General features: G+C 39.2%; 1 protein-coding gene across 1 annotated transcript in view; it reads right to left on the bottom strand.

Annotated features, from left to right (window-relative positions):
* LY75 (lymphocyte antigen 75) overlaps positions 1–19,357 on the bottom strand; it is a gene marked incomplete at its 5' end in the record, with an annotated part of 42,876 nt that extends 23,519 nt beyond the window's left edge. Inside the window, 14 exons of the mRNA XM_010293749.1 lie at positions 923–994; positions 1,560–1,641; positions 7,326–7,468; positions 8,880–9,076; positions 9,255–9,427; positions 9,780–9,868; positions 11,108–11,218; positions 12,145–12,302; positions 12,994–13,182; positions 14,837–14,977; positions 16,681–16,791; positions 17,370–17,534; positions 17,813–17,986; positions 18,983–19,357. Of these exons, the coding sequence (XP_010292051.1) occupies positions 923–994; positions 1,560–1,641; positions 7,326–7,468; positions 8,880–9,076; positions 9,255–9,427; positions 9,780–9,868; positions 11,108–11,218; positions 12,145–12,302; positions 12,994–13,182; positions 14,837–14,977; positions 16,681–16,791; positions 17,370–17,534; positions 17,813–17,986; positions 18,983–19,357 (2,180 nt within the window). The remainder of the gene's footprint in view (positions 1–922; positions 995–1,559; positions 1,642–7,325; positions 7,469–8,879; positions 9,077–9,254; positions 9,428–9,779; positions 9,869–11,107; positions 11,219–12,144; positions 12,303–12,993; positions 13,183–14,836; positions 14,978–16,680; positions 16,792–17,369; positions 17,535–17,812; positions 17,987–18,982) is intronic.
* Between the last annotated feature and the right edge of the window lie 1,776 nt (positions 19,358–21,133).

The following is a 21,133-nucleotide window of genomic DNA, read 5'->3' as shown; positions in this document are numbered from 1 at the left end:
AGAACATGTCTATACCTATGAGGTAGGGAAGTTACTATAATCAGTGTCCCCTTCAAACTGCTCTCCTCTTGTCTAAAATTTTTAGTAGCTTAATAAGCTGACAGCTTCTCAGCCTGGGGTCATGAACCCAGGAGAAGAGAATGAGAGGAAATGGCTGTGAACAGAAGCAAGTGGATGCAGCTACCCTTTCCTTCTATAAATCCTAAAAGCAGAGGTGGATCTAATTAATTCTTTTAACAAAGAAGGGATGGTATTGGAATGATCTTATAAAAAGTCACGCGATGCTTCAGAAAAGTTAAAAGGCCATTATACAACTCACGCCATCAACACTAAATTAAGCAATGAAGAACACAATTGGGAATTCAACAGAAGCCTGACAGCCTGAATTAGAAACCAAACACAGCATTTACAGTCTATTTCACAATTAAACATGGAAATACACACAACAAACACAAACACACTCTCTACCCTGGCTACTGCATTCCCCTACTTCAGGTTTCAAACGTTTTCTTAATTTGCAGTTCAGAAAAATTACCTAGATGATAAAAGTTACTGGTAGGGCTCTGTTTGCTTTTTTGTTTTAAACTCCACATTACGCCCTTAAGTGTTATGTGTAATATACAAGAGCTACATAGTATGGCATTATGCAATAGAGAATGGCATTGTTACTAAAATATTTTGCAGTTCCAAAGAAGTCTTATGAAATACTGTCATTAGCACAGCGCTTGGTTCATAAAAAACTGCTTGAATAACAGAAAATTGATAATGGGTGTACATCAGGGGAACACTAGCAACTTTTTCCCTATGCAAAGAAAACATCTCAGCAGTCAACCTAAATTCAGTATATGGCTGGCAAAAGTATTTTTTCCACGTACTTCCATGTAAAAATATGCATGTTGTTACTAAAAACCTTGAAACTAACCTTTAATGCAGCACAGTCTCTTGTATCATATTCATCTTCCACATAATCAAGTGGCATAACAACACTAGTTACCTACAGGATGGACAGGACGAAAAAATCATTACTTTATTACTATTTTTGCTATGGTAATCCCCAGAAATAACCATTCAAATCTGGGATCCTGTTATGTTTATCACTATTAAAATGCGTTAAATGGCAGTTACTGGATCAGTTTTGAGTCTGCATACTTATTATGGGGAGGGCAGGGAGGGAAAGAAGTCACAATTTCAGGCAAGTAAGTATTTTTTTGAATATATTTTTGGAAAAGTCTGACAAAGTGGATGAACTGATAAACCCTCCCCCTCTGTCGTGGCGTGAAGACATTTTGTTCTCTCCACCAGGTCTTAAGATGTTTACTACTATATTTCTGTTAAAATATTTTAATGCAATAGAGACAGAAATCAGGTTAAACTTCTTAAAGATATGTTTTTAATTGGAAATCTGCCTGGATGGCAGCTCTTCAGTACACAATTATGAATTATTCAACTGTTGAAGGATCTGCCATATTTTAATTAAAATATTTTATCAATTTACTTTCAATCCAGTCCCAGATTAAACAAATCAGGGCACGGCATTTCCTGGTTAAGAGTTAACTTACGGGTTTGTCATCACTCCATTGCCAGGTTCCCAAAGAATCTGGACTCCTCTTATTCATTCCAATCCATACCCATCTGTCATTGCTGTAAACAAACAATATAAAATCTTAAGCCAGGTATATGGTTCAGCTCATTTAATAGAAAGATTGACCTATGTCACGGCATTACTCAGGATCGAGCAGCAAAACCAAAGGTTTACTACTGCAAGTTGTAGCAGTTCAAAGAGAAAATGAGCGAAAGGGCTAGGACCAATTCTGCACTTTTCTTTTAAGAAGATCTGTAGGTTGTCTTTCCCTGACCGCAGAGAAAACTACATCAGGTAATTCCTTTGTTTGCTGCAACACCACTTCATTAGTTGTCACTTGCCATAAAGGTCTCTTTTCTACACTTTTCTTCCAGAATCACACACACAATGTTTACTGGGCTTGCTTCTCTTTCTCTTGTCCATCACAGGTCACCCCTCTCTACCCCATCAGCTCAAGTATACTCTTCCTCAAACCGCACAAAAATTTCTACTTGTACAGAATAACTGAATTCACATTTCCCTTAAGTTTGTCAGTGATATAAACAAAGCATGGGCACATATTTCAATTCATAAAAGAGGCACAGACATAAATGAGCACATAACACCGACTCCAATGCTTGCATAGAAGAATGGCAATAGAAATTTTATTCCATTTTACAAGATTTCAGCCAGAACTGTCATTGTTTTAGATTTTACTTCTTCATTTTTCATAAGCAGGGAATGCTTAAATTCCAAATTTCAGCTATGCTCCAAGATATAAAGTTGCCCAAAAAATGGGTTTATACAATGTAAATACTTACATCTACAGTAACAGCCTTTACCATACTCTTTACTATCACTTATGAATCTACAGATCCTATAACAAAATGACCTATGTGCTTGTCAAACTGCAAGGTTAGTTTTGTACTGCAACCTGTGCTTCTCAAAGCATCAATTTTGTGCCAGGTACTGAACTTCATGATAATTCACTCCAATCTGCTACCCTGCCCAAGAAAGGCGGTAGACTTTTCTGAGTCATGGTATCAGCTGGAAGCAGCATGAGTTTTCCATGAAATCATAGACTACGTGAAATCCTACTGCAGTAGAGCAGTGGAAAAGACACTCTCATCAAGGTGGTCTGAAAGTGATAGTAAAGTATTGATGTCACAGTACAAGGATCTTATAAAACTGTATCAGGAGGACTACTCTATAAATTCCTGTCATACAAATACAGAGAAGCAATACAGGATATTTGAGGAAATGAGAGTTTAGGTTAGTAAGAAAAATTAAGGATTTTCTTGTCTAGCCTTGACAAACAAAGAAAGAGAGAGGATATAAATATTCCTTTATTAGGAGACTGAACCCACAAGAAGAGGAGCTATTTGAGAAAAAAGGGCGTTGTGTCTGAAGGAACCACAACTCGGAAATAAATCTAGGCTCAAAATTGGAAAGAGATGTCTGACCAGCAGAGGTCAGAGTTTGGAAAAGACTCACAAAAAAGCAGTGCTGACAAACTTACCGAAGTGATTTTAAGACAGAACTTGGAAAGTTTATGAAAATAACTTTATTATGTGGAGGGATGGACTCAGACCCAGGCCTACCTGCATAAGCAATGTTACAAAATCATGGGGCAATGTTAAGAATTTATTTGGTAAGACTGTGCCACTGACTTTCTGCACACATCACCATAAAGATACTAAATTGAGCCTGAAATGGCTGACAGTGCAGCACCAACAAACAACAGCTTAGCCCAAAGTATGTAGGCTAAGCACATGAAATCCAAGAAGGGCAACAACGTTTTATTTGGTAGGGTTCCCATGAGAAAGAAAAGCATCAGCCACCAACAAACCTCATTTTGGTTTTTTTTTTCTCAACTCCAGTATTAATTTTCTGACACTGGTGTGATAGTGTGATCACACTAGTGTGATCTTATCATACTGAATAGTCTGTAGTCTTTTAATGATATCACCAAGGAACCTTTAAAGAGCCTAAATGCCCCATATAACTCCAGAGGGAAAACTGTGAGCCAAACATTCACAGCTGTCAAGCAGCTAAGTGGCTTTTGGCAATTTGCCTTCAGGATTTTATTTTTCTGTGATTGTTCTTTCCAATTATGAATCAGACATTGCTTAATCCTTCCCTCCTAATCATCACCTACAGGCTTAGTGCAGTTTAAGCAATTGATCATCACAGAGGAATATCTACTGAAAAGAAAATTTGAGACATGCATTTCAAAAGGATCCGCAGTAATCACCTGAGGAATTAGAGCAATTTTTCAAAGTCTTTCAACTTGTATTTGGCTTTTATGTAAAAAATAAATTTAAGAAATTAAAATGTGTGCCAGGTCAAGAATTTCTCCAGCGTTTCTCCCAATTTACAGTGGCCTGCTAACATAACAATGTTTTCCAACTGACTGGGCACTTACACACTAATATACATTATTTGCTGCTTTTGGAATTGTTCAGACATGACCATGAGTAATTCAGTAACTGCTACACTATCCTTGATAGCATTTTTAAGCTTGAGTAAAGCCTTTTGATAGCTCTCTGAAATTACACTATCACCTCATCACAGAAAAGAATTCCACCAACTATGTGAGACAAATATGAATTAAGACTCCCTAACGCAACTAAGCTTGCAGCAAGCTTATCTGTGTCCTCATTGCAAGGCACTTAAATTTTATCTTAGGGACTGGTATCGAAATGGATTTATCAGTGCCAGAGTATTCTTTGAGCTACACTCCTGGTACTGCCTCTAAAACCTAGATTATCCTGAGTTTTAACCTAAAAAAATAGGTGCAATTTGTGCTTTACAATGGACTCCACACTGATTAACAATGAAAGACCCTAAATCTCCAGCAATCCTTGCAGAATACTGGTGGTTTTTCTCTCACACAGAACTAAAACTTCATTAAAAGTCAATGTTGTGCAGGAGTGGATAAATACAGTTTAGATCAATGTGAAGGAATATAAACCAGTAATTTTTCTACTGTCGTATTATAACTGCTGAAACAGAAAAAGGATTTTTTCTGTCCCTTATGTCAGCTCCAACACAAGATTAAGAGCCTGTGGCTTGTAGTCCAACCTAGTTCTTGACGTGAGGTAACACGTGTACGTCTGGGCCAATGCCCTAATGCAGTTTAAGACACCACTTAATTTTAGGCAGTGCTGGCCTAAAAGTATATACGAAGCTCATTTGACCCCCTGCTCTTCCCTCTGTAACAGGCTATTGCCCCTACCTGAATCCCCATCCTGCTAATCACCTACTCTTTAGAGAAAGAAAAGATGCTGTATTAATGCAACTACTACAACTTGCGTCTCAGCTTTATTGCTGTTTTGGCCAGTGTGTTGAGAATAAGAACCCTTTTCCTTGCAAACTCGAGTGTTAGTGAGGCTCTCTAGATACAGAACAATTACAGAAGAGGAGCTGTGCATATAAAAGGCAACTGATTTCTCTCCAGTAAGGTGTCCTCACTGAAATGTTATTTCTAACCAATCCAAGCTGTTACTCTCCTTGTGTCCAGTGTCACTGCCAGCCATAAGTTGCAGAATGCTCACAAAAACAATCCTAAAAGAATAGAAGTAACTGAACTGGATCTGTTCTGCCTGTATCATGTCCCTCAAAGTGAAAAGACGTTATCTCCTATTTCTCTCAGACAGGGGGAGATTGGCAGGCAAATTTTATTTTCCTTTCCAATGGGAATCGCCCAACTTGGCTGGAGCAATTATAGCACTTATTTGCCTCTAAGGTGGAATCTGAGTAAAGAACAGAATGGACTAGGCAAGCTGCCCTTTTCCTGGTGAACTGAACTGACTTTTGCTAACATTTAAAAACAAACAGTTCTCAATGAGTCACTGGAGAACTGCGCAAGGGGAAAAAACCCGAAACCAAAAAAGCCAAGGTGTGGCTGCTTCCCCAAGCTGAAATGAGCGCACTGAATGAATAGTTTAGGTCAGAGTCTGCACTGAGTAAATGCAGGAAACATGGACAAACTGCATGCCAGTGCACTCACATCTAACATTACCTTAGGATGATTTTTCCCAGTTACCCAAATTATTTGTTCTTGGCGAAGTAATTCACTTGGATTCTACTCTCCTTTTTCAAATTAGTTAATCTTCAGACAAGCCACCCTTCACTCTCGATCTCCAAAATACTTTATATAATCACCACCCTAGAGTAATTAAAAAGCGTAACTAACTTAAACACTTCATTACATTATCTAAACAATATTTAAAAGACTTCGGGCAATATCAAATATGTAGTATTTCTCTTCAGGAAGTTCTGCAATGCTTGAAAAAGGGTTAACTGAGATGAAAATACTGTGTTTTGGGTTGTATTTGACTCATGCAGTTCCTGCAACATTGACTGCAAAGTCGCTTTATACTGGGCTCAAAATATTGCCCCTTATTTAAGTTCTGGTAGAATAATACCAAAGTACTGGGACTTTCCTTCTTCCAGGCTAAGTTCAAGTTTTCTGAAACAAGGGAACTGCAGTAGCATCGTGTGTCAGCTACCTTTCTGGAACAACAGAAAAACTCTCCACCTTTAAACTCCTAACAAAAAATGGCCATTAACTACAATTAATACCTTAAGACAGTCTGCAAGCTGAAAAGTAGTTTCAAGTACTTGTAGGAAAATAAGTTACTTCTCTAGTCATGTTTCATAGTAGATTAGGTACACTAAACCAAAGTTTGTAATTGCAAAACAGTATAATAAGATCTATAGCTAAAAATAATTTGTGCACTAGTTTTTATTTCAGGGACTTTAGTCACTTTAGCAAAGGAGTCACAAGTGGCTTTTATACAAGCAAACCATCTATATATAGAGCATACAAGTTTGGTTTTGTCTCTTCTTAACATAAACATTGACTAATTTTCATGACTTGTGCACTTCTAAAAAAAGTTCACTGGGTTTTCAAGAAGGCATCTCTTCAGTCATCAAGTTTTAAAATTTAATCACAGTGTTGTACGTTGGCAGCTTCTGAAATAAACCCGATTTAGCTTGTTGATGAAAAAAATTTAGATCATATAACTGGCAGCATTTGAGTTTAAGCTGGCAAAAGTTCTGAAAAACTAGGCTGCCAATCAAAAACCCCATATTACACAAGGATCTGACGTCACACCAATGCCTAATAAAGCTTTGCAGTGACAGTTCCTTTGATTAAAAATAGAACCTTAAATGCTACATAATTTATGAGTCTAATTTGTTGATACCAGCAAACTCAACACACCCATCTAATGCCCATATAGTGTTATTGCAGTTATGCCAAATGGGATCTGTGCCAACCAGATTGCTGGACACTACATTATTCACGTTTTCAAAAGATAGTACCCAGTTTAGTCAGGAAGCATTTCATGAATAAAGATGAAACCTATCTGAAAAACTCAAATAACAACTCATCTCTAATGAATGTATCAGTAAAGAATAACTATCACCCGGTTGTGCCAAAATTCAACATAAAGAAGGAAACATTTATTATAACAACACAGACTTAAATTCATGTAATGAAAGAGGCTCAAGTAAATCTTTTTCTGCACTCCCTCTAACAATGTGAAACATTTGCCCGAGCTGTACTCCCTTGACATTTTCCAGGAAGGCAGTGACATGAGCAGCAGTTCAAATGCCACATCTAGCTGTTTTTACTGTGGGAAACACAGTCACCATACACTATCTCATACTTGCCATTTGGGGTCAGTAGCAGTATTTGCCATCTACTGCGGAATGCGACTGAAATAAAAGTTTTAGCTAGTAGCTAGTTTGTTACCTGATTATTTTTCTCAGGATAGAATGAAGTGCCTTGATTTCTTCCAAGTGACTAAAACTAGGCAGATGGCCTCCAAGTGCTTCACAGAACCTTTCTGCCTCTTCCCAGGTCCTGGTTCGCAGCACACGTTCACTGTGGAAGAACTTCACAACAGCCAAACATCACAGTAGAAAATTGCCTAAGTGACAGCATTCTTAAAAACACTCCTGTACTACCCAAATATGGCCCCCCTAGGTAGGAATGAATAATCGGTATTTCCATAGGGAGAGAGCTTGACTTCTTAACAATTATTTTATTTTTTTCCACTTTGTTTGACAACAGACCGACTCTGAAGTTTAGCTGACAAAATTTGTTTCAAATGCAACGTATTCCATACGGCAGGCTTTCTCTGTTTTTCTTTACCAGAAAGATTTTACAAAACACCACCAAACTCATTCCAAAACTGCAAGTCAAATTACATTTTTTAGGGACGTTGTTCTTTCAAATTTATGGTGAACTGCAAAGCCCAATTTTCACTGAAACCAGGCTTGTTTGGGTGCTGCAAGTGAAGTTCTTCGTCACGCTCCCTGCTACCTGTTGGTATCAGGGTTGCATACTTGGCTCATACGCCTCAGCTAGCATGTCCACTTGATCCCTTTGACTTCAGTCCAAGCCAATTCCCATCAGCTGGATCTCTCTGCACAGACATGCTGCACTTGGGCAACAAGAGTTTTGGAGAAACTGCCAGGGCCAGCTGTGACATCCCATCAGCTATGGGAAAGCTATGCTGCACATCAGCTAGACCCATCCCTTTGGGATCCTTGCCCACAGCCTTGCTATTCAAGCTGGGCTTCCCCACTTTGCTACATGAGCTGTTTACAAGACACAGTTCATTGCAGACACCGAGTCTAGAAATAATGAATAAACAATTCAATAAACAGCCTCAGTTTTAGCTTGGTTTGACTGTTAATAGGAAGAGAAAAATCTGCATTTCTAAACACAAACTTGTTTAAGCCATACCAGCAAACAGTACGGCTTCTTACTTCCACTATTTACTTCAAAAACAGTAAAATACAATTGAGATTGCTCTTTTTTGATTAAGTTTGATATCCACATTCAAACTAGAGAAAATCCCAGCTCTCCTACCTATACTTTTAGAGTATTGAAAGGAAAAAGACAAGGGAAGGCGAGGCAAAGTGCTTTCCTTCCCTGTTCAGGTGCCTCTGCATGCCAGATGACAGCAGGCAGGCTCAGGTACGGACACGGCACCTTCCACCAGCACCAGGCTCCCGAGATAGCAGCACGGGTGAATGCCATCGCCCCACTCGGCTCTGAGGTGGAGAGCTGGCCACAGAAAGAGCAAGGAGAGGCACACTATGTCCTTCAGGAATCGGCAGAAGATGATGCATGAGAACATCTGGAGGCAGTCAACCTGAGCCAACGTGAATTCTTCCTCCTAGTGTAAAATATCTTTGAAATACCCTTCAGAGCATCTATAAACCACAAAATGGCTAATCACAGACTTGCTGCAAGACAGTAACAAACAACTAACATCTAATAGGAATAACATTTTACCTTGTAGCAGGCAAGGCCAGATCCATTGTGCCACCCAGGGGGACAGGGATCAGTTGGCTTTGGGAGCACTTCTGGCTTCTTGGGTAGCCCGATATATTTTTTGCAGACAGAAAATGCTTTAGTGGTTTTACAGTCCTTTGTTTCCCACTTTCCAAGAGACTTTCCACTGGGCATGGCCACACATCCTCCTGAAAACTCTAAGATTTAAAGCCATTAAAGACACACTTAAAACTATTGGCTAGTTTTCCAAAAAACCCACAGGTTTCTGTATGACTATTTCATGTCATCGTTACAGTTCTCTAACATGGTACTCCAATGCTTGCCCAATGTAAAACTACACTATTTTTACATATTTTTTTTAATTATTCTATTTACCTGGTTGCAACGAATTCCAGTTAGTGTATGTCACAGCTTCAGCTTTTTCCCCCTCCACTGTACCCCAGGAATATATTCCCGATTGGCTAATATCCTGCAAACCGGTCCAGAAGTATTTTTCTTCAACTTTGGTGTGTTTTCTAATTAGACTGTTTATAAACTCTTGCTCAAATCTGAAAATTCACAGATTAATTTGAGTCAATATTTGAAAGATATCTGAAACTACTGAGTCAATTTGAAAACCAGGCATATTATTACATGAGTCAGTTCAAGTGGTTCTCCAGGCAGTCCCGTATTCAACATGGGGTCAGAAGGCTGGGAATTCACATACTTCCAAGAAGCTTTTACATTGTAGGTTTACCATTGTCACACCATGGAAAACACAGTTTGCTAGTTCTCTGCAAAAGCAATTCTATCTCTATTTTTTCTTTATAACCACTAATTAGCATAGAGAGCTTTTAATCTCTGACTGTATCTCCAGGATCATACTGTAAAACATGCCCATAAATTAGACATGTGCTTTACCTGTTCATCACTGTAAGATTGCACTGTGCTCCAAATGAAACTTCCGTTTTATAAATCTTGTAACAGTAGTCTCCATGCCTCTCCCATCCCTGGTTAGAGAACAAAAAAACCACATTTATACATAACAGTCTAGTTTAGGTGTTATCTACAGGAGAAAATAAATCACTGCTAACATCGGTTGGTACCCACAAGTCAGCACAACCTATACAAGAAAGAAATGCAGTGTGTCACATACAAGGTCCAGTATCATCAACTCTCAGATTCACAGTTCTAACAAATAATGCAACCACAGGAATAAAATACACCACTGTTTTAGCTCGACTGTGCAGAGTCTTCTGACTGCTATGTGGATTTAGAAACACAAGGCTGACAGCCCAGTACTATTCAAAACAATAGGAGTTTTCATGCTGTTCCACCACCAGCAGGATTCAAACAGAGGAATAATAAGAGGGCGTTACGAGTGTTTCTATACCTCTGAAAAAAAATGTTTTATACTTAACATTTGTGAACTTACAAAAATTCTCTATTGTTCAAATCTTTTCCCCTATATTTACACTGAAATGTCACAGAACATTAATGTGTTACCTCTTTGCTAGTCTACCAATGCCACTGGTGTCTGAACAGCAGAGAAAGATGTAACTTCTACATGCTTCTAGACTGAAGAAACAGAGTAAAAATACCCCGAGGTTGTGCAGAATGATAAGGGGCAAATATGTTTCCTGTTGCAGGCAATACACCACACAAAACTGAACCAAAGAACTCTGAAGTAGCTAGTAACACAATCCCAAGATTGGTCAAAACAGAAGAGGCTTCTTTTCAAGCCTTATTTATGCTGTAAGATGTTATACTGTAAAAACAAAAACACACAACAAAAACCAAAACACCCCTCACTTTTAATAAAGTCAAAGAACAAAAATGAGAGCCCAGCGAAGTGTAACAGAAACTTAATCTCATTTATCTGCATATCTTTATGCTGCCAAGTGCTTATCCTAAATTTTAAAACAAACTTAAAGCAAAAGCCACAGAACAAATGGTATTAGCGATAACATATCTATTAAAAGCATGTTTTTTTCCAAACAAATAAATAAAACACAACCCCTCCTGGGTCCAAGCTCATAATACTTTCATCAGTAAACAGAGTGGTAATACATCCAGGGCCTGCTTAGGAGAATCTGAAATTTGGCTCATGCTATATAAATTTTTCAGCTACAATGGTACATAGACTTTATTGTTATGCGTAAGAAGAAAACGGGAAGTAGAGAAAATAAATAATTTTATGCAGGTTTCTGAACTAAATGAAAGTAAAAGAAACACAGACTTCCTATTACCTCTTCCAATGAACAACTTTTATCCGATTTTGTTTCATTCAAAATCTCTCCTTTTTTCTTGCACACATATTTCAATTTTTCTTCACAGGATTTGACTCTCCACTGTCCCAACTGTGAGAAGGGGGGGGAAAAAAAAAGTATTTAAAATTCTAAAATCTTTTAATTTTTATAGAGCAGGGGCTGAGTTTTCATCAGGTGGAAAGACAAAATGCCTCTAGCAAAAATACCAGGGGTGGGATGTCCTGGATTATATGCATAGGTGCATGTTTGGAAGGGAACCGAGAAAGCTGACAAATGCAGAGATGTGAGGATTCGGGATCACATCTGAAAAGGGAAGTAAAGGCCAGGGTGTTGCCAACTCTCTCGGCTCAGGGAGGGAATGGGTGCAGGGTGTGTGCTCAGCCTTCTGCAGAGGCAGGGAGGAAGCAGCTCAGAGGAGCTGGGCACATGAGCTCCACAGCAGGCAGACACTTGCCCCAGTTTTCTACCGAATCTGGGAGATGGGATACAGCCTGCTTCCCTCTCCACTCCTCTTCGTGGCCTCCTTCCCCCACCCACCCCTTGCTTCTTCTGTACAGTAACCCCCCAATGGCTGTCCCCTCCTCTTACCGAGGTACCGCACTACCCAGCCTCAGATGGGGTCCCCCACACCCGTCCTGGAGGTCACTGAACCCAGCTTTTCCTTTGAATAGTTTGGTCCACCTCCTTCCTAGCTCTCTGCCGCAAGAATACAGCAACCCAAAAGGCAAAGTGACAAGGACCACTGGCTGGCCAGCAGCAGAGGCAGTCTCAGAGCTGTGAGCAATTTCTTCTATTCTTTGCAGTACACAGCTAGCAAGTGTCAGCTAAATAATTTTAAGAAATTTGCTTGTAGAAAAATTATTAGCTGTATTTTAAAGATTATTCCAGAAATAATTTTTCTGCTTTACCCTCCCCTTGACTTCCACACGTATCACACACATCTGTGTTGCCTCTACTGTGGGGGGGAAAAAAAAAAAAGGAAAAAACCCTAAAAAAACCCAATACCGTATTCCTACCTCGCCTGAATATGACACACAGTTAGGAGTGCTCTTGAAAGGAACTTTTGGTTCATTCTGATCCCAATAGGTAAAAACCACAGCTGAGCGATCTGACCATTTGAACAACGTTGGTACATCTTCGTTCCTGAGACCCATCCACACTTCTTCTTTAGCATCTGTAATTTAAAATTAGGACAACACCGTTGTTTCAAAATAATGCAAACTAATTGGAAAGGAATGCGGAATCAGCAAAATTAGGTTTTTATCACTATACTGCACAGCATAAATGCCATCTTTTTTTTTTCTTACAGTGAGAAAGAGGATTTGAGACAAGTACAGTACGTTTTGGTTATCTTTTTTCTCAACTTATATTCATGACTGTGAGTCAGTTTCAGAGAGAAGGTAACAAATGGGGAAAAAAAACAGAAATAATGAACACTTAAGCAAAAAAAGCTCAACCAAATTTAATTTTTAGAGTGCGCCCAAAACCATAAAACCACAGAGTAAGATAGCATTTATTAGTTCAGTGACCCAGTAGTCAAATACTGACCCAACTATCTACGATTCTCTTTGAATGAGAAAATTAAACACAAGGTATTAGGCAACTAGAAGCAGGATAGCCCAATAAATAACTGAATGAATGAATGAAAGAAAGAAATAGAATAGATCAAATCAAAACAAGAGTAAACACAGAGAGACTGGACCTAAACAGCAACACTCAGCACTAGCCTGAGTATAAGCTCAGCATTAGCACCTTCACTTAAAAGTTAGAGGTTACAACAATCGTATTGCTAGAACGTGGAAAGCTGTTTGCAACTTATGGTGCGCAGCACTTGGTTCTTGACCTTCACAAGTATCCCAACTCACCATTATGAAGCTTTGTAACAACCAGTTCGACATCTGCTAATGAGTGTATGCTGATGAGGTTACTCTTATTTGCTTTGCACAACTCATCTGCTGTACTCCAAGGTGCCTGGTTGTTTACCAGCATGTAGCAAAAACCATTGTGGGGAAGCCAGCCTGAATCACAGCGAGTGTCCAAGTATCTCCAAAACTCTTAACAGTGAAGAGAAACAGAATTAGAGGTTTTTGTTCTACATTTGCTAGTGCAATGGGTTGGCGTTTTCTTCATGTTTTAAATCTGGCAGCACCTTGAAAACAGCCAGAAAGCAGTGATCAGAATGTGTTCACATCTCTTCAAGGCTCATATTTTAAGAAACGACTGCAATTTATTCAAGCAAGTAGACTTGACTGAGCAGCATTATGGGGATTAGTAGTATTTTGGGGCCATGAGGTAGGCAGAAGGAGAAAGAAGTTAGTGGGAGTGAAAGAAAAAAGCTGGAATGCATTACACTAAGCTGGTCTTAGTGTAAGCATGAGGTTCAGAAGTAACAGTAAGCAAGATTTCAAAAGCAATTAAAGGCAAAACAAATTATTTCATTGCAGGACAGCAGCTTCAACAAAAAGTTGCTTGTTTTGTTCTGGCAGGGGTTTGCACTTTTATAGGGCATTATTATCAGTATACAGAATAACGCATAAGACCAATTTTGAATAGCTCACAATGAAACAAATGCTTAGTTTTAAACATTTTTTCTTCTGAAAACGAAGTTATTCAAGAATTCAAACTGTTTTTAATGCATGCTGAAAAAGGTAAATACTAATAGCCTTTCTGGTTCAAAATACACTATAAAACACTCCAATCACAGGAACTTTGGTTTTTAATTAACAGAACACTGTATAAACACCGCTAACAACTCCACATACCCCAGTGAGGAGCCAGAGAACAAATAAGGATGGTTAACTGTCAGCTGGTTTTCAAGGGATCATTTAAAAATTTGAACCAGTTTAGTTAAATTTAAACTGCTTACTAATTTTTCTCCTCAAAGGTACATACCTCCCCTGGGGAAACCAGAGAAAACATGCCATAGCCACTGACACTCCATGACACTTCCAACCTCCAGGACACTGCTTCAACCCTGTTATCCCCTAATCCAAGGCAAATCATCTGCCAGTACAAGTTTTCCCATGGGAGCCCCGCAAGCATGACCCTTGGAAACTGAGTAAGGCCAAAGCACACATGGAAGAACAGGCCATGGATATGGAAGGGCTGGACACCCAGGTGTAGGGGAATGGCCAAAACCACAGAAGCAGTTATATGTCACAGCTGGATGCTGTAAAAACTGAAGGACTCTATGTGTGTGTGTAGGGAGGAGAGAATAAAGCTTTAAAACTGTTCTGGTTTTCCTATTGTATTATTTACTTTTATCTTGTAAGAGCTGTTATGATTATAACAGGACAAGCTACCAACTCTTGCACTTTGATTGCCAGTGCTGGGCCCAGTATCAAAGGATAGTAAGGTCATTTAACTACTTCTATTTGAATTCAAGCGAGTTTGATCCAAGCCCCACTTTCAGCAGCACATGAAAGAAGGCACAAGCCATGGAGGAAAATGTGATGAAAAGGGCAGGACTGTACTGGGAAATGCTTTACATGTGAATGAGAAAGCTGCAAAAAAATGAAGGCTGTTTGTGATGCATCATCTTGACACCGAAAATACAGACTTTGCTTCTGCTCTGCTAAAAAACCCAAAGCTGTTAGGAAAGTGTTTTGGCAGAGATGCTTAAGAAGGCTTGGGGAGGGAAAAACACAAAACCTCTGTGAGCACTACACTCACATTAACATACAAAACCAAAAATGCAAGTTGTCCTACCTGGGAGGCTTGAAACTTCATTGAGTGACTTCTTGCAAATATATGGAAGTGGAGTCCCACAAAGGTGACTCTGCCACTGACCTGAGGCAGCATTCATCACCACACAGCTAGTCCCATCCAGTGGGGACAAATGTTGTGTATCTATACACAGGAACAAATAAAAATAGAAAAGCACAAGTTATCAAACAGTAAGGTAGTGACTGCTTCTTTTTTTAATGCTTTTCAATACAAGAATAATATACTTCGCATAGTGCAGCACCCTGTATTTGAAGAACGTAACTGGCTTTGAATGAAGGCACCTGTCCTACCACAGGTCCAACAGAAAGTTTTTCATAAGAAAGAAAGTTTCAGAATCAAGGAATCTGGACTTCTTTTCCAGTGTTTAATCATAGAACCAGAAGGAATGTTCTATTTACAATACAACAAACCCTTGGCTGAGCACTTTCCCAGACTAGAAATATCTCAGGGGAGAACCTTTTTTGTAAGCCCTCAGTTTCCTTTGGCAGCCCCTTTCCAGCCCCACTCCAAACACAGCTCTGCACTCTTTCTCTCAAAGCTAACCATAACCCTTACCTTAACAGAAACCTGAGACAAGGCCCCAAATTAAAAATATCACAGAGGAGAGCCCCTTTTTGCAGTCCCCAGCTTCCCTTGGAGCCCCTTTCCGATGGCACCTTTTGGCTTTCTCTTTCTTTGTGCCCCGATACAAACCCGAGCTGTGTCCCACACAGAGCAACCCCGATACCCCTGCACTGGCTTCATTCAGTCTCACATAGAAAAGGCTCAGGGTGGATCTTAGTTCTTCACAGGAGAGTACAAGAGAGACAAGAAGTCATGGACACAACTTGCAGCTAGCAAAATTCCTGTTAGACGCCGCTAAGTATTTTTCACAAGAGGGGTAGACATTAGTACGCCTGCCATGACTGCAGTCTAAATTATGCCACTGTAACTCGGGATAGTCTAGTCTCTAGCTCTATGTTACAGTCCTACAGTGTCATCACAGTTCCAGAAGAAGGTGCAGCCAGTAGTACAAGCGGCAGAAAAGTCCTTAACCTTTCCAAAAGAAAGGCTACGTTTGGAAAACCTCACAGAAATTTCTTAATAAAGCTTTCAAAGAAGTAACAGAAACCACTTCTTATCTTTTCACAGAATTCACGATGCAGCACTATTCTAGAAACTGAAGGAAAAAGAATTCCACTTTAGAAAGGTCAAATTCAGCTTGAATGACAGAACAATACTAGCTTCAGTATTCCTGATTATCACTCCTCCAAGATTCTCATATATACACATCCATGGCATATTTGTGAGAATATTACAAATACACGTTGAAAATTCCAAACAAACAAGAGTCTCACCAATTCTACTAGGAACTTGGAAGTAATTAAAAAAGGTTTTTCAAACGTTTTATACTTCTTTCATCTTCACCTCAAAACAAATTTAAGCAACCTTGAAGTTCAAAAACACAAGTTAGGCTTCTATGTAATGCCAGTTCTTGCAGATACATCTATCATTGTAATATTTGACCGAAGTCAATGCCATTCTGTTAGTGGGAAGAGAAATTTAGCAGTTAGGGAAGCTGTAGATTCTTTATTAAAATGGACCTCAAAGATACTATTTAAGTTTTACCTTTTCAGAGATTTATTACCCTAATAATCCATAAATATAGAACGAGTACAGAAAAATTCACTGGCTAGGAGGAGAAGATACTTCTGAACTTTTAACAGAAGTGGAACAGTGATTGTTTTGATGAAGTTCGACAGAGAACAGAAGAAAAAAAACCAAAACAAAAGCAAAATACTGGTTTGTGTTGTCAATATTGTTAATACCACCAGAAAAATCATTACCTGGATGCCAGTTAAGAAAATTCAAAGGTGTGTGATCTGACCACTGCCAACCTCCAGAAACGTCCAGTTGATTTAAGCCAATCCAAAAGATCCCAGCCAGATCATCCTTAGCTGGAGATAAATTTATTTTTTTTAATAAAACAATTAGTATAAAAAGCCACTCTTTATTGGTCTCATTTAAATTAAAAAATGTGATCTGAAAGGGCATGCATTTGACGAAAGAAAGATTGCTACTATAATCAGACAGGCAACATTTCTTGAACTGAAAAGAAATTCACCCACACAAGTCTCTGCTCCTAATGCCTTCAGACATTTGTCCTTTGGTTTTATATTCCCAAAGGCACACTGGTAATTCCTCCAGGCCAAGCCTGAACATCAGCAAAGACAATTTCATAACAACAAGCTGCTAAAACACCACTGCCACTCTGGCCCATAGCTGAGATTTTGGGGATGTTCCTAATTATAAATAAGCACATTAGCTAGCCATTACAAGGGAATCAGAGAGGTAAATTAAAAATTCTGAAGTGAGATCAGCAGCTTATTTTTGCTACACAAATTAAAACATCAACGCATTCTAAGTACAATCAAGTTTTAACCCAAAATTTTAAGACAGAAACTAAAATGCTGTCTTCACTTTACGTTAATTTGCCAAGATTTCCCGATACTCCTATGTGAATAATTACACCTACCTTGTATGTAACTTAATTCAGATGCATCTTGGATGCTAAGTAAATCTCCCCCTTGCCTTTGACATGAAATATAAGCTTCCTTCCAAGAAAGAGCAGACTGTGTATTAAACTGGTAGCAACTTTCAGACCCCAGATCATGTTCCCAGATATCATGACAACCGTCCTCTGTTTAAAGGAAGCAGAAGGCACTTGTAACTACAACTACAATGAAACATCATGAACGTTTCAAAAGAAAAGTTAGAATAGCGAAGGTTTATTGATTTTTATATTAGTAATCACATACACTGCAGAGTAAGCATGTGCTGATTGTCCTGTCAACACTGCAATAGAAAAGGGACCTGCTTTTACCCAGCTTAACAGCAACGTGCTACACCAAAGTGGAGCCGTTACATACATGAAGTGACAGAACGCTCTCAGGACGTCTATTTAGAAACCCAACGTGCCTGGCTGTAAGCAGATTCCCCATTTTCCATCGTGCACATAATCTTCAGATGTGGAGCACCATTTCCCACCCGTATGCGTTCCATCCTGAATGCAGTCATGATGCCACGTCTTATTGTACAGAAAGGGGAACTCACAGGGTTTTCCATAGGAGTTCCCATCTTTGGTATACACTTCTGCAGGGAAAAAAAAGTAAAGTAGTAGATAGAAGTTGTTTAAGGGAGGAAAGGACAGCTAATAAATGTTACTGCCTGTACAGACATAGTTAACTTAAAAGCATGCAAATCACACTTGTGGTCTTAAAACACCGTATCTTGTTGTTACAGATAATATACAGCAATGCCAGAACTGAAAGAAATGAGAGGAAAATATTTTTCTGTACTACTTCTTCTAAATGGTGCATAACACAGCAGAAATTTGTTTCCCCCTCCCTGGTAAGTTAGGGATAAATACATTGACCTGTTGAAATCCACGGCTTTTCATAGAGTAGTACAGAACAAGGCTCTAGGAATCAACACATACAGGAGAGGGAAAACATTTCAAACTGGAGCGTACCAGGCTTTTCAGACCGGCCACTCTGAACAATTCAAATACAAAGAAAACTCTGCTCTTCAAAATGGTTAAGTAAGTTTTTGCCACTTCCTCCAGCAAGCATGAGATTTCAGATGAGACTGCCTTCCAAGGCAAGTGGACAGATTACCAGACCAAAGCAAACGGATGGTTCCTGACAGTGCAACAAGCTGTGAGCTAGCAGCGTGCACTGAATTTGATCGTACAGCCTACCAGGAAAGAAAATACCCTCAAACCCTGCTCTTATTTGAGCTAACCACAAAATTCCCCATCACTGTGAAAAGGACAGTGTCAGTTCTGATAGAAGATGGTTGATATTTCATAATTAAATAGGCTTTCACTAAAATATGACGGGAGGGATTTAAACATGCTAAGAAAGCCACTCGGTAACACGACTTCTGCAGTTGTGCAGATTTGTTTTTTAATAAAAATGGTTAAAGTTTCATACTTGAATATCATTATCTCTCTACAGCAAAACATTCTATTGCTTTAATGATCCGCCTTTTCATATGATTGATTTTAAGAATTTACTGGCACACAGATACAGCAAAAAGCCCTTAACAGAAAAAAAAAAATTCCTCCGAACTCCTGTGCAAACTTACCATGGTAAGGATACCGACATATATCATCGGAGGAACTGTTGCTTCTCCACTGGTCTGTTGCATTTATGCTTGCAGTTACATAGGTACCCTTGATAGTCAATTTGTACTGAGATGCACCAAGGATGGAAGCATCAGCACATCGCCACCACAGCATTAGTTCTGAGTTACAATCAACCATTTTCAGGCGAGACAGGGATTTGGTGAATATATCAAGTCCTAGGCACTGCTTGGACCCCAAATGAAAGAGGCGATTCTGGGATACCCACTTCCATAAAGCTTCACTTGTCTCCTTGCAGTCATCTATCACTATCCGTGAGTTTTTAACTTGTATGCACTTGTTCAGTGCGTCATGGCAAATGGTAAAAGCATCACTGCCTGTATAAGAACAAACAAATATCCACATATGGGTATGATTCAGTATCACTTTCACAGGAAATTCATTTTTAAAAGTTTAATCACACTCTTGAGACGTGCTACCAGAAAAGTACAGCAACTGCTAATTGTACATTATACTATCTCTTTCGTATAAGCCACCTTAAGTACATTTTCCTGCTCCTTAGTGAGTAATCGTTACTTCCAAGGGGAAGAAAAAAAAAATAATCTCTCTCAAAGTCATTATAAAATGAGGCTGTTTTTTAAGTCTAATCCAATCAATGAGAATTCTTCCTTTAGTTTTAACACATATTGATTGGATCAACCCCTGATTAATTTGCTAGCTTACTGGGTAAAGAATCTTGTCTTCATGCCTATCTGCAAATGCAGTAACATACAGCAGATACCACAATAAATAATAATCTTCATTTACTAAGCTCACTGCTTTTGGGAGACAGTTTTAGAATGAATATCCCACCAAAGATGCCACACAAAGATTTGAAAATGATACTCCTAATGATACAGGAACACTAGTTTCATTTTCAGCTGTGGTGTAGCTCGTCATTAAAAAGAAAAAAAGTTGACCAAGCATGGTATACAATTTTAAAAAGATATGAACCGCCCTACAGATACAAATTGACATCTCTGTCAGTACAAGAACACCTCTATGACAAGCGGCAGTAGGTTTAAGCTAACCAAGAAAAAAAAGTCCTGTAACTATTTCTATGCCACAATAAAGATGGCCCCACAGTATAAAACTTTCACTATCCAGGCTGAAACGGACCTCGGCTGTCCCAGACCCGCAAGGCTACTACTCTGCTGTTTAAATAAGGAATCTGCTGAGTAGTGTTTTGCATTTAATAGTAATGCACTGTCAATCACATTCCTACTGCGTTTTTTTAATATGACTTAATAATAGGTTTGGCTGAACAGCAAGGAAAATATTCAGTGATGTTATGCAGTGAATTTTACCACTACTTCCCAGTATACTCATGAATTTTCCACTGTGTAAATGCCAAATAGTATCTAAATACTGAGCTGGTCAAACTGTAAAGAAGAATCTCTAAGTCAGCCACCTACTGGAGTGACTTTTTCTAAATAGCACATTTTAACCAACCGTCTCTTTCATCCCCTCCATTAACTAAAACATTTTAACAACGAAGCCTGCTTTTGTGGTATCTTTTTACTGTGTGCTTTTTCAGCACTCCCTCTGCTTTTTGCTTTTTATTCTCCCCTCCAGACTCTCTTCTTTTTTTCAATTTCTTGTAACATGTTCTCTGCCTTTTACTCAGATCTTCCCTTTCCTCATTCTTCTTTCACTTCTTCTCACATAACCCTCATTCTGATATCAAGAATTTTTACACTTTTTACAATTTCCCCGAGAAAAACTACTGATACTGTCTCACCATATCTCTCTGCGCAGCAATTTATTAATACCAGCGTTCAGTTACTCCTGCCCAACATCCCTGCCATGAAGTTTTACCCGACACCTTCAGCTAGAAAACCAACCCTGTTACTGCCAAATGATAGAAAAATGCGAGGTGCAACTACTGAGCGAAGAGCTGACCTTGTTTCCCAGCAGCTCTCACCAAGCTAGCGGCTTGCTAGCATGTGCTCAACGCGGAACTTTTCCACCTGCTCTCAGACAGACGGGGTTAAGCCTCCGTCCCCTCTCTCCGAGCATAAAGCTGCGAATAAAAGCGGCGGCTTGACGCCCGGCCCGCGACCTGCCCCGGCTTCGCGTTCTTTCTCCTCCCGAGGTAAGAGGCCCAAGGCCCG

Source organism: Phaethon lepturus, unplaced genomic scaffold (assembly GCF_000687285.1).
Source record: "Phaethon lepturus isolate BGI_N335 unplaced genomic scaffold, ASM68728v1 scaffold48238, whole genome shotgun sequence".
In the NCBI taxonomy this organism is placed as follows: Eukaryota; Metazoa; Chordata; class Aves; order Phaethontiformes; family Phaethontidae; genus Phaethon; species Phaethon lepturus.
The sequence above is the reverse complement of the archived record's forward strand: the minus strand, read 5'-3'. Positions and strand labels throughout refer to the sequence as shown.